General features: G+C 43.4%; 1 protein-coding gene across 6 annotated transcripts in view; it reads right to left on the reverse strand.

The window, feature by feature from the left end:
• cald1a (caldesmon 1a) overlaps positions 1 to 13401 on the reverse strand; it is a 64193-nt gene that overhangs the window by 21058 nt on the left and 29734 nt on the right. For 3 of the 6 annotated variants that reach the window (XR_005608787.1, XM_039600735.1, XM_039600737.1), the window contains 5 exons: positions 11767 to 11852; positions 3560 to 3697; positions 526 to 961; positions 398 to 430; positions 198 to 308 (listed from right to left, as the gene is read on the reverse strand). Coding sequence is in view for 5 of the 6 variants with exons in the window: in XM_039600735.1 (XP_039456669.1) it covers positions 198 to 308; positions 398 to 430; positions 526 to 961; positions 3560 to 3697; positions 11767 to 11843 (795 nt within the window). In the remaining variant the exon portion in view is untranslated. Of the gene's footprint in view, positions 1 to 197; positions 309 to 397; positions 431 to 525; positions 962 to 3559; positions 3698 to 11766; positions 11853 to 12606; positions 12754 to 13401 lie in introns of those variants that run through there. The other 3 variants (XM_039600736.1, XM_031750628.2, XM_031750631.2) reach the window with 3 other exon arrangements.

The raw sequence follows: 13401 nt of genomic DNA on the forward strand, positions 1-13401 counted from the left end.
TTTAGTTAGACACTGAAGTTACCCAAAGAAATTTCACGTGCTGTGCAACACCTCTACTGAAGTTCTTACCGCATGTATGATACCTCATTATCTTCTGATTGCAGTATCTCAGATACCTCAAAGTCCTCTTCACTGTCATTTCTTAGTAACATAGGCTTGTTCCCCTGTGAATTATCTACATTATCATCCTCAGGTACCTCTTCAGCTTCCCCTGATGCTACTGTATCCTCCCCAGCCTCTGAATTTGATGACTTGGCCTGATTTGAACTTTCACTGACTACCGAATGTCTTTCTTCTTCGGTGAAGTCCTATGAAAAAGGATTATAGCAGTTCTTTGAAAGTAAGCTCAGCGATCAAATCAAAGGTAACAAAAAAGACAACAAATCACTAATCATACCTTGTTTTGCATTTTAGGCTCTTCAGCTGACGCCTATAGAAACAAGGATCAAATGTGCCAAGGCTGTCGGTTACACCAGCTAAACTTAATGTCTGAAATGAAAGAAGAACGGTGACCTGATAACTGACCTGGTCTCTCAAGTAAGACCTTCTCGGCTTGTCCTCCACAACTGCAACTGGCTGCTCCTCCTCTTCATCTACCCCCTCCGCTTCTTCCTCTCCCCCCTCAGGGGCAGCCTGCTCTTCCTCCCTCGGCTCCTCTCGCTCCTTCTCCTCCTCTCTTCTCGAGCTATAGGTTTCCATCTTCTCAGCCTCGTCGTCATTGTCACGGTAACGTCCCCTACGCCAGGAGGAGGGCCTCTCCTCTTCTGCGCTGTTTTTCTCCGTGGCGGTGCTGTCGTTGCCCTCCGTCTCAGTGGGGTCCAGCTGTCTCTGTCTCTCCAGCGCCTCCTTCATGCGCCTCTGCCGTCTCTCCTCACGTTTGGCCATGCGGTCCAGTAGGGCTTGGTCCTCGTCATCTCCACCGCCTCCATAAGAGCTGCTCACAGACACAGTCTCTGTGACACTACGAGGAGAGAGAGAGAAAGAGAGAGACGGCACAAATGTCACATTGTGTGTATTCGTGTCAAAGAGGAGGAAGGGGTGAGGTCACAGCAGACGTCAGCTGTTATACAAATGTGGGCATGGAAAGATAATCCATGACATTATCTTCTGTTACCTCTGAGGTGCCCCTGGTGGAAGGCCGCAACCCCTGTGTAATCATAATTTCCAGAAAGAGGTTGCATTGTTACTGACAGCTTTATAGCCAAGAACAGCAGAAAATGTGGACCCATGGCTTTAATGACTGGTCTTCACCACAGCTCTTCAAATAAACTCAGGTGAGGCTTTATAATGAATGGAAATTTGGATTTTAGGTGGGAACTTTTGTATGTGCTCAAATACAGCCATAGTTAGAGTCTACAGCCATGCTAACACCTGCTAAAACTTTGGACTAAATGCTAACTACGATAGCATGCTAACATGCTATCATAGTTAGCATGTTTTTGGATGCTGAGTCAGTAGTTGCTGTGGCATTAAATTTAACCCACAAAGTGAAACATTACCAAATACATGAGGATTAAGCTTTGCACCACAGCCCAAATGTGTAAAAAAAATTTATTTCGTTTTGTCTGCGCTAAAGGACCTCCAAACAAACCAAGATAATCTTCTATAAAGCTTAATACACACTTACTGGCTACTTCATTTGGTACACCTGGTCACCTTCTCACTCATGCAAATATCTAATCAGCCAATCACCGTGTCTCTGTGCCTTTAGGCATGTAGAGAGGGTCAAGACCAACTGCTGAAGTTCAAACTGAGCATCAGAAGGGTGAAGAAAGGTGATTTGTCTTTAAATGTGGCATGATTGCTGGTGGCAGAGGGGCTTTTCTGAGTGTTTCAGAAACTGCTGATCTGCAGGGATTTTCCCACAGAGCCATCGCTCGAGTTTACTGAGAATGGTTCGAAGAAGAGAAAATATCCAGGAAGCCACAGTTTTCTGGGCAAAAACGCCTTGTTGATGTCAGAAGAAATGGCCCGACTTCTTCGAGCTGATATGAAGGCAATGCTTTACAACCAAGGGACACAGAAGAACATCTCTGAATGCCCAACATATTAAACCTCAAATCAAATTAAAAGCAGATGGCCCATAACTGATGGACCACACCAGGTGCTACCCCTGTGAGGTGAGGACAGGGAGCTGAGGTTATACAGGCTCACCAAAATTGGAAGATCTTCTGTTTTTTTCCGGAAAAATCTTTCCTGATCTGACGAGTCTTTATTTCTGCTGCAATACTCAGACGATAAGGTCAGAATTTGGCATAAACAACAGGACAGCACGGAGCCATCTGGCCTTGAATCAACAGGTGAGGCTGATGGTGGTGGTGTAATGGTGTTGGGGATATTTTCCTGGCACACTTCACAGCCTACCCAAGTATTGTTGCTGACCATATCCATCCGTTTAAGATCAGTGTACCCACATTTTGATTTCTACATGCAGCATGATAATGCACCATATCACAAAGCACAAATCATCTCAAACTGACAATGAGGTTATTGTACTCAAATGGCCTCCAGAATCACCAGGCCTCAATCCACAGTCACCAGATCTCCTGTTAGAGATGTGGTAGAATGGGAGATATGCAGCCAAGAAATCTGCAGTGGACCAAAATCTCTGAGGAATGTTTCCAGCAACTTGTTAAATCTCTGTCATGAGGAATTAATACAGTTTTGAAGGAACAAGAGGGCCCAACCTGGTACTACCAAGATGTACCTAATAAAGTGTGGAGTAAGTGTATTTATATTTTCTAACTAAAATATTCAGTGACTATCCTTCCACCTCGAGGCATGACTACAGCATGACTCACAATACTGTGACCTAAAAGTCTGCCAAACATTATCCTTGTATCTGCACAATCAACAATGGCTAGCAAGAACTAGGTCCTGTCTCAGCATCCTCCTGCACAATCCCCTTGTTGTTTGACCACCCCAGGATGTATCTAAGAGCTTACAGAGAGGAAACATTCATCACCACAAAGCAGTGTCTGTGTGACTAGATGTCAGAGCGACCCACCACTTCCACTGTAGCCAACACAATTTATCTCAAAGTCTTAAAATGCATAGAAATTAATAGTTACGCTTTTTGTCTGCATCACTGCAACTCTGTCTGAGGAGCATTTGACTCCTCAGACAGAGTCCAAGTTTCATCATAGCTGCTGTGATGTCATTATTTGACTTTGACCTTTACTGCTTTAATTTAGACTGAACTAAAACCTGCACTTATAAACTATCCGCAGTCTTATTGTATTGGAAGACTTTAGGTTTTAGAGAAGTGATTTTTTTTACTCCTCAAATACACTCTGGCACCTCTCCTTCTGGGGTTTTTCATGGGCTAGTTCACTTAAATTACTAAAGCTTACTATTTTCTCAAAAACTTCTGGCGGTAGACTATCTAACCATGCAGCCCCCGCCCCCCCCGACACCCTAAACCCAGAGAATGACATTACGTTGAGAGTTTATCAGTTGGACTTTACTGGTGCTCTCTCGCTTTTGCAGGCGATCCAACAAAAAGAGGGAGCCAATCAGTTGTCTGCTGGACTACGTACGAGAGCTTGTTTTGCTATACCTGTGGCTGTTTGTCATAACCAGGCTCTCCGACTGGCCGCTGGGCTCCTCGCTCTCCCTGCTCTTCATCCTCTCCTGGCGTGCCCTGCGCCTCCTCTCACGGGCCGCCTCCTCTTCATCATCATCATTCCTTGCCATCCTGCGGGAAGACGAAAGAAGAAAGAGAGAGTGAGAAGACAAAGGCGCGCATTATCTATTTTGAACTTTCAACCCCTCATCTCCTTTCTCCCTATCCTCAATTTAGCTTAACAGTTAGAAACTTCAAAGTGAGCTGTTCTTTAAATTGGACTGTAATCTTCGCAGTGACCAAATCTGGTGGATTTACCCCAAGTCCCCCCCACCCCACCCCTTCTCTTCTATCAAGTGGAGCTGTCAGCTGTGTAACCACCAATACTTCTTATCGTGGCTGCAGTTTTCACGAGCTGATAAAAACTCTGTCTGGAGACATGGCTTGGCTAAGGATAAGAGAGCAGTGAAACAGTGTTTCTGGCCAGCAGCTTGTACTAGTCCGGTCAGTGCAGGAATGGAGGAAGTGTGTGTGTGTGTGTGTGTGTGTGTGTGTGTGTGTGTGTGTACACTGGCCAATAACCAGTGTAATCTTAAAAGTTCATAATTCTTCCAAAGAATTTAATACAGCATAAAATTTAGCAATCGTATTTTTCCAGAGTTGATATACTACAATAAAAACTTCTCTTAGCTGTATTTGGTGCGTGCATAGCTGAAGCATCAATTAAATGACAGACAAGCTCAGCTTTTGCTGAAACACCCAGAGCTAGATGACAAGACTCATACTACTCTTATAGTTATATATATGCAACATATGACGCAATCAAGATTAAATGGCCACCATATATAGTATAAAAGACAAACATGGCTTAAAACTAAAGAGAAAACGCTACCTGTATTCTTCTTAATAGGCAGGAGGGGGCGACTGCTCTGCTCTCAAAAAGACTAATGATTTCATAGAAGTCTGGGCAAATGACCCTTGATTGCCTCGCTCTCTGACCTAAGTAAACTCTTGTCTTATCATCATTCTAAGAGTCATAAAGGAGGATTAAACAACATGTGCTCAATGGCTTGCAAAATACATGAAGCTAGCAGGTGATAAAGATGATGTAGCTATCGTGATGTCACTTGTTAGTTTCTGAAGTTCTGTTTTGAAGAAATTAGCGTTTTGGCAGTTATCTTGGTTGCAAAAGCCTCAAAAAGGATCTGACAAAGAGAAACCGTATGGCTAAAAACTTAGCCAATGAGCTACTAACACAAATAATTCCTCCATTATGAAACAAGGTATGAACACAATTTTCAAAGTAGATTTCATTTTTTTATTTAACATGACTCGAAATAATAAACTCGACATTAGTGTGTTTGTGGAGTATGAAAAGCCGTTCTGCCATAGACTTCTATAGGCCTGGAAGTCATTTTGCAACCAGAGCTATCACCACCTGGTGGCTTTCAGATAATTCAGTTTCAGTTCACTGTTATTTATATAGCACCAAATCACAACAACAGTCATTTCTAGGCACTTTATATTATAATATAAAGACCCTAAAATAATACAGAGAAAACCCCAACAAACAGACGACCCCTTATGAGCATTACTTTGGCGACTGTGGGAAGGAAAAACTCTTTTTAAACAGAAGAAACCTCAGGCAGAACCAGGGTCAGGGAGGGGCAGCCATCTGCTGTGACCGGTTGGGGTGAGATCACAAATGAAGCTGCTGCATTGCAATTGGTTAATCTGCGCCATTTTCTTTAACTGTGGACAACTTTTGACAGCAGAATAAAACTTTACACCTCACAAGAAAGCTCAAACATCTGTACAAATTATTTCTTGCATTAAATTCATTCAGCACTGCGTAACTCCTGCGTTCTCCTTTTCTGTTCTACTTTCTTACTGCTGCATTTAGGCACACAGCAGACGATGCATGGTCATTGCAGGTCATGTCTAAAACATGGGTAAACATCTGGTTTTTGTATTATACCCCACACAATCATTCAGAGACCTGCTGTGAGTTATAAAATTATTTATTTAACGCAAAGGGTTAAGTACAGGGTGCGGCTGCATGCTATCATAAACAAGACTCCACTGTCCAAAAATCTAGCTGGCTTCCAAGCTACTGTATATTTATGTTCTTAAATTTGATTGAAAGCAACAAGTTCAGGCCTTTCTCTCAGGTCTGTCCAAAGTCAGTCTGGGGAATGCTGGAAACTGTAGAGTGAAGTACAATAGACAGTTTTAAGGAAAAGAGACTACACCCAAAAGTAAAATCATATATCATATATCAAACAATGCAATACGACCCAACACTGAAACTATTCCTTTTTTTTTAAAGGTATCAAATTCATTCCCAAAGTGCAGTTTTTCTGGCCACCTGACATCTATGAACTCAGCTCCATGTTTGATCTGTGTTGCCCCGACTGACCTTTACACTCCCACTGCTCACCACATGCCCAGCTACCTAACATCGCAGCGCAGCCTTTGAGGCTGGCCAGTGAAGCATGCCGTTGCATGTTAATTGCAACACGTGTGGTAAGGCGAGCTAAAGCCGCCTGGGTTTATGTGAGGTTTTACAGCTTGTGAACAACAGCCCCCCCACCCACTATGCTGTTCCCCCAACCTCCTCTCCCTCTCATATGAGACATGTTAGGGTTAGTCATAACAGAACAGATGAATCTGCTAACGCCCAAGTTAGACCTGTGGGACGGTGACATCAGTGACGTCAGGCAATGCTTTACACATGTGCATGTGTGTCTGCTTAGTTTAAACTATTCAGCTTCTTCGAGTGTAGAAAATCAGCTTTATCCAGAGGAGGGTCTATCCTGAATTCCAGCCCCGCGGGCCAGTGATATACATTGCACACTGAGCGCGCTGGCACAATATTTACATTTTAGCAAACAAAAAAAATACGAGAAAAAGTTTTTTTCTTTTCCATTCATTATTAAGGTCAATTGAGCTCCACTGCAACAAAAAGTACATTAACCCTTATTTAAAATATCAGAGCAGAGTGATGTTTTTGTGAGACCAAAAAAAAAGTTGTGAAACAACAACTGCTGTAATTCCCGAAGGACTGAACCGTCCCAGAAACAGCACCGAATGTCATGAGAAAACGAAAACAGCTAAAAATGGAACAAAGGAGTCCTTGGTGGCGGTGACGACGACAATCTCAGGGTTAAAGATTCCTCAGTAGGAGAAAAAATAAAAAAGGAAGAAAGAAAGACAGAAAAAACTCCCGAAAGCTGAATTAGCATTCCTGTCAATCACAGCCTTGGCTGGAGACACATACACAACCAAAGCCCTGATTTAATATCCCTTTCCATAGCGAGGCCCCCAAACTCTATCAGCATACTGACAGAAATACGGTGAGAGGTGGAATGGTGGATAATGGAAGAAAGAAAAAATAGGAGGGGAAGAGAACGAGCAAGTGAAATGGGATAGAGTGAGGATAAAGAGGAGAGGTGGGAAATGAAAAACGGGAAAGGAAGGGGTGTGCACAATAATGGAAAAAGGAGTAATCTGCAGATTTTATCATAGTCGACAACTTTTCCTGTACAAAATGATGTGAAGCCACAGCAATAAATTGCAGGTTACCAGGACATAGTCTCCACCAGACGCCTATTTCTTGAGTGGCCGAGTACAGCATGTAAATAAAGGAAACCTGCCCAGTATTGGCGCTTTACTACGGATGCCGTGCACTTCGCCGTGCCAGCTACAGCGCAGCATATGAATAATGTGCGTTTCACACCCTGAGTAGTGTGTTTTCACTGATTTAAACCGTCTGCATGAAAAGCACACTAAACATCGCCATAAGTGAGCCTATTAGGGAGAAGTATGTCCAAATATTTTCTTTACAGCAAAATATCTCAGAAATGTCAGTGAAAAGCTCATGAGAAAAGACTTCTTCACCCCTCCTTGGCAAGAGGAGGGACAGAGGGAAGGAAGGGAGAAAAGTGAAGAGGAAGCTCGAAAACAGTGGAGGGAGGGAAAGAGAGAGAAAAAGGCTGCTGTGAGCAGAGAGGGGAGTTAAGGAAGGGATGGTTAGGGCGAGGGAGAGAGGGTGGGGGCTTGGCTTGAGCTGTCAGAAATGCTGACCCATTCCCACGCTGGCCTCTCTGGACTGTTTCCCTTCTTACTGCCGGCCCACAGAACCACAACGTCCCCCGTCTGTCTCTCCCCCCACCCTGCACTCTGCTGGGCCAGCTCCAAGAATTCATATTGCTAGCTGTGGTACAGTCCTTCTAGACTGCATTTATTCTTCTACTCAAAGACGAATGAGGTCATATGGCATGCATTTGAAACATAACTAAGAGAGTAAGGGTAGCCTTAACTCCCTTCAATGCTGATGTGGCAAAGCAACTTGGAAGCTGGCAAAGATTTACGATGCAGGACCGGGTCACGTTGCGAATGGTCCGTTCGACCAGGGCGGGGGACCGTTTGGCACAACTCATTCACGGAGGATGGGTGTTATTTCCTCAACCCTTCCTAGTCTCTGAGGCAGAGGGCCAGCGCAGATGCAAAGAATGAGGAGGAAAGGGAGGACGGTGAAGAGAAGTGAAAGAAGCGACGGAGAAACGGACAGTGAGCGAGCGAGGAGGAAGTGGAGAATGAGGGGTTGACAATTTAAGTGGAGGAGTGGGATCAAAAGGAAGAAGAAGCGGGGAGAAGATGAGAGGAGAGGCAGAGGTGACAGTTTAAGAGAGGAGGAGAGGGAAACAAGAGAGGGAAACAATCAGGAGAATAATCAGAAAATGAAAGTGGGTTTTTGGAGGAGTGGGAGAAGAAGAAAGACAGTGAGACCCAGAGGAGGAGGAGGGGGAGGAGGATGGGATGCATAAAGAATGAAGGGAGGAGACAGAGGAGAGTGATCGGGAGGTGGGGAATGGCAAAAATCAAAAATAAACACTTCCCAAAAAAGGAAATAAAAGAAGAAATGCTAAGTAAAGGCCTCTGAGAATAAACATTACCTCATAGTTTAAAATTGAAGGAATAGTGAGACTACCTTGCTCTCAGCACACAAGTCATAGTATTTCTTTGAAACAGTGTTGACTCAGAGTAGCCTTCACGCAGACAGTCATCTATGTTAAGTTAAACTGCTGCGTATGATCAAATGCTTTCTAATAGCCAAAGCCAGGAGGATTAACTGCTCAAGTACACGAGTTTCATTTGGGAAGGGAGTGGCAGCAACATTTCTGTAGGCTCCATGAGAAAAAAACCATTTTTAACCAAGGCAGATACCCTCTGGTCAGTGAATTGACTGGGAAAATTCCACATCTATGTGCGTTCATTGGCTAAGAAGGGGAGGGAAAAAAAAGGCAGAGACATTCCTTGTCTGATTGCTATAGCGCCAACGAACGGCGTGGATTGCAGGGAATTAAAGAGCGCTAAAGAGTGTGAGAAACCTTCCAGCAGAAAAACGGGGTGTATGTGTGTGGCTTTGCTTAATAAAACTGAAATCAAAAGCACGATGTGAGCCACAGCGTCAATGGCCCTTTTCTTAGAGCTATAACTGACGTTGATGCAAGGCAGAACAAGGGAAGGCTTGGCTGTCATCCCGACAAACACGCACACTTGTATACTTGGTTGTATTTTAAAAAAGTGAATGGAGCTTGTCAAGCCTTCATCGCCCGATACTGATCCGAAACACACCAACACTCGCTGCGTGGAAGCATCCTAACATTCGTGCACATGCGCTCTCAAGTACAGTGACATGCACAGAGCTGGCGTGAGGAAGCCCACAATCGCAGCACCCCAGCATGTAGGAAACAGCTCATGGAGACCTGGCCAGTAAACACTTATAATAGCCAGGAATTTGGCATTGCTTCAGCCGTTATTATATGGCCCCAAAGTCTCCTTTTTCTCACAGCACACTCAATGATGGTTGAATGAAAGCAAGCCAATGAGACAACATGTGGTTTTGACTAGTCCGACCAAGAGGGGGCATGTAAATATTGATTGTTTCAATATATTGGCAGAAATGGAAACAATGTAGAGATGTAATCTTTTATCAATAACAGGAGCGACGCGTCGCCTGCCAGCTGAAATTATTGCTGCTCGGGCCAAATAAACAGTCACGGAGAAACTCCCGCTGAGCTGAAAATGTAAATGTCGAGGGCGCTTACGACTCTGGCCCTTTTTCACTCTCGCTCCATTGCTCTTCCAGTCGGCCCACAACTCTTCTCGGTCGCCTCTTTTTTTTTAGTCTACACTTTCTGCCAAATTCCATCTTCTCCATGTAACATAAACATTCCAAAAATGCATAAATAATTCCAGCAGTGGGGGGGTTTTAGGCTGTGAAAGCTAACAGAGGCATTGACCTTCACTCCAATCAGCTATTTAGGGTACAGCTGGGGAAATAAGGAATATACGTCTTAAAAGGCAAAAGCTAAAAGTTTTAGCTTTCTGAGGCGTCTGATGATTCCTACTTCTTGCTACTAGCATGAAAACATTCCATAAACATGTTATAAAAATACAATGACATGCGTGACTACGTATAACGTGATAGATACCACCATATTTATAAATTCTCTGGTTCAGAGTGTGTAGCATTTTGGCTAGCTAGTTTTATTTTATCTGTAAGTAAGCTGGTGTGTTCAGCAAAAGAGCTCACATTAACCTGTTGTACTAACCAAATGACAGACAGATAATGTTACGTAGGTTACAAATACTATGTAGCTTTTAGCAGCTAAAGAAATGTGTTTCCTTAATGTCTAGCTGGAGATAAAAACACATTACTTTTAGCAGAATGCCAGAAAATCCTGCTAATGCTAATCTATTAAGCTGAATTTTTACAAAGTCAGTTGTCAACTGTTAGGCCATATCAGATATACTAAAGTAAGAATACTGTATGCTAATGCTCACAGCTTGCTTTGCTGCCCCCAAGTGACAGAAAAACAATACAAAGCCATTTTTAATTTACAGGTAATTTATTTCTTTTTTTTAGCACCACAAGTAAATATTAAACATTCCTGCACTGCAATTTGTTGCATCTATTCTCATACTTTCCAACATCTATAGATTCAATTCAATTCAATTCAATTTTATTTATATAGCGCCAAATCACAACAACAGTCGCCTCAAGGCGCTTTATATTGTACAGTAGATCGTACTGACATAGGCCTGACCACTGCTGGCAAGTATTAAGCAGAAATGTAGTCAGGCTTTGTTCACCATCTTTCTTCGTTCTAAGCTTTCTATTCAGGTAGGTTTAGTTAAATGACTGAGCAAAAATAGTCCCGTAAGTTCTCATTCTGAAAATAACTTGGATAAATTCACTGGAAATACATTTAATGCATCCAGGCATGCATTTATTAGATGAATGACACACTTCCTAGAACTGGATGAATGACTTGACCCTGAATTTTTATTACTAAGTGGACCCACTATCATGGACATTTTCCTTAAAACAAGAAAAGCTACTTTACCTTGAGCAAAGGGCCTTGTTCTTTACTACAGTTAATGTCCTTACATATTCTTTGTGTCATATAGATGACTTATCAGAGAGAACCATCTATGTATTCAGCAGTGGTCAGGCCTATGTCAGCTTGTTTTCCATGAGTGATGGAGTAAGTAGCTGTAATAAAATGCTTCTAAGAGGCAAGTGACCTTGGCCAGTATCTGCATCCACATCGACCTCATCTTTAATTGCGAGGGCTGCAGCACAGATGAAGAGACTTTTGTGAAAATACCTCCTTGGCAGACTATGTATCAAGTCCTCACAATAAAAACCCCTTTTTACTCTTTTTGATTACTGCACTTGGCCGGTTACCACTCAATCAATTTGCTGAAATGAACTTTAGTTTAATCAGTTTTTTTTTTTTTCGCAGGGAATCAAAGGCGGTTCAGAAGGCCGTGGTATCTGGGAGAGAAAATTGGAAAGAGGGAGGGAGGGCACGATTGAACATTAAAGGTCATCACGTCTCCTATCAGATTTCTTATCAGCTCTTATTTTCTCCTTCCAGCCTGGTTTAAGGAAGTCGGCATTTGCTGATTGATGTTTTGTAAAAGACCTAGCTCCTGAATCTGTGCTCTTTCAGCTTGGTGTGCGCATCAAAGGAAGTGCGTTGTGCACTGAAACTAGCAGAGCCTTGAAATAGCAGAGGCTATTCAAACAGTCTAAGCAGCTGGTCTGTATGTGTTGTTTAGGCCACTGCAGAGGAGAGATTTCTTAAACACCTTTTGAGAAATCTGCAAACACCAACAGGTCTCACCTCTCTGCCTCCAGGCGCATCTCTTCCCGCTTCTGTCTCCTCAACTCCCTGCGCCGCTCAAAGTCCATTTCCTCCATGGTTGTGCCCTACGTGGAGACATCATAAAGAATAGACATTATTTCACTCAGTCAGCATCGAGGCAAAAATGTTTTTTAAAGCTATAGTCAACCTCTATATGAATATTTTTACATACTTTAATTACTTTTGTAAATTTATTGTTATATTTGTTAGCCAAGGGACTGTCATTGCCACCATGGAATTGATAGATAAGGCAATGCGTGTGTCTCTGCCTGGTATTAAAACTGCTGTTACTATATCAGCCGCAGGTGGTGCCAAATCAACCAAGGCAAAAATTAATAAGAATTAGAACTTTAAACACAATCTCTGTCTTCAAGCAATGACAACAACAAGTGTGAGGCCATGTCCTCCTGTTAAGTGACACAAATCTGATGGGAATCAAAGTCAACAAACTGCAGAACCAAGGAGAAAATGACAGAGAAAGCTGTATGAAGGAGGAAAGGAGAAGCCAAGGCAGGATGTTAACTCCATCCCTTACGAGAAACCCTCACTAAAAATACTCTGGAAGGGTACGTGACAGGCTGTGCTTGTGAGGCCTGAGACCACCCAGGAGCTGCTGAGCTTCCCATCACACATCACTGTGCTAAATCAACAAAAACATCCACTATACACCGGGAGGCATAGCAAACAAATGCTAACCAAGCATTTGATTGAAAAAGGTGAGAATAAAGTGATATCTAAAGACCAAGAATGTGGGGAAAGAGACACCGCTTTAAAATGCTTTTGGAAAGCCAAAAAGAAAGAGAATCATGCATGTCATACCTTGGTTTAGACTTCAAACAATGTATTTTCCCTTCACACCATACCAGCTCCTCACAATGCCTTCTCCAAGCAAAGACACAGAGGCACCAACTTTCAGTGATAGTCTCCCACAGTCCGGCTTCAGCTGACAGAAAAGGCGAATGTTTCTTCTTCTTTCCCCTCCCTGCTAGTCGTCCCTCCCTCCATCCCTCAGTGACCCCCCCACGCCCCCACCCCTTCCTGAGCCCTCTCTCTATCTCTCCCTATCTCTACAGCTAACTTTTCCTGTGTTGTTTACCGCCATGTCAGAGCTCGGCTGACCTGTTTTCGATTTCCTGTGCCTTCTGCCTGCTTTTTCTTCTGTCCCCATAGCCTACTCCACATCAGGTACACGCACACACAAGCATGATAACACTACAGCAACGAGCACATGCATGGGAAATGCACAGGAGCGACATTCTCAAAGAAACCACGAGGACAAGAGGTCCCGCTAACGCTCACCCTCCCCACTGCATCTTCTCACCCAGTGTCCTCCCCCCTTTCTGAGCCTGTATAGTAAACACAGCCCTGCCTCTGCACTGCGAGAGCGCTTTTGTGACGAGAAGGAGATGTTCTAAACACCGCAAGAATTCACCGTCTATGTTTAGATGCACGCTTAGTGTCATTTGTGAAACCGTGGGGAGGCAAGCTGCATTTGGACGTGGGGCTATTCGTACAACTGTAATTAAGACGAAATGAGAGCAATAACTAAAAGCGACAAGGCCTCCAAACATCACCAGTCTAATCACATACTTCCTAGAAGTAGCGACGCCAAGG

The sequence above is a fragment of the Oreochromis aureus genome, linkage group 17 (genome assembly GCF_013358895.1).
Source record: "Oreochromis aureus strain Israel breed Guangdong linkage group 17, ZZ_aureus, whole genome shotgun sequence".
NCBI lineage: Eukaryota > Metazoa > Chordata > Actinopteri > Cichliformes > Cichlidae > Oreochromis > Oreochromis aureus.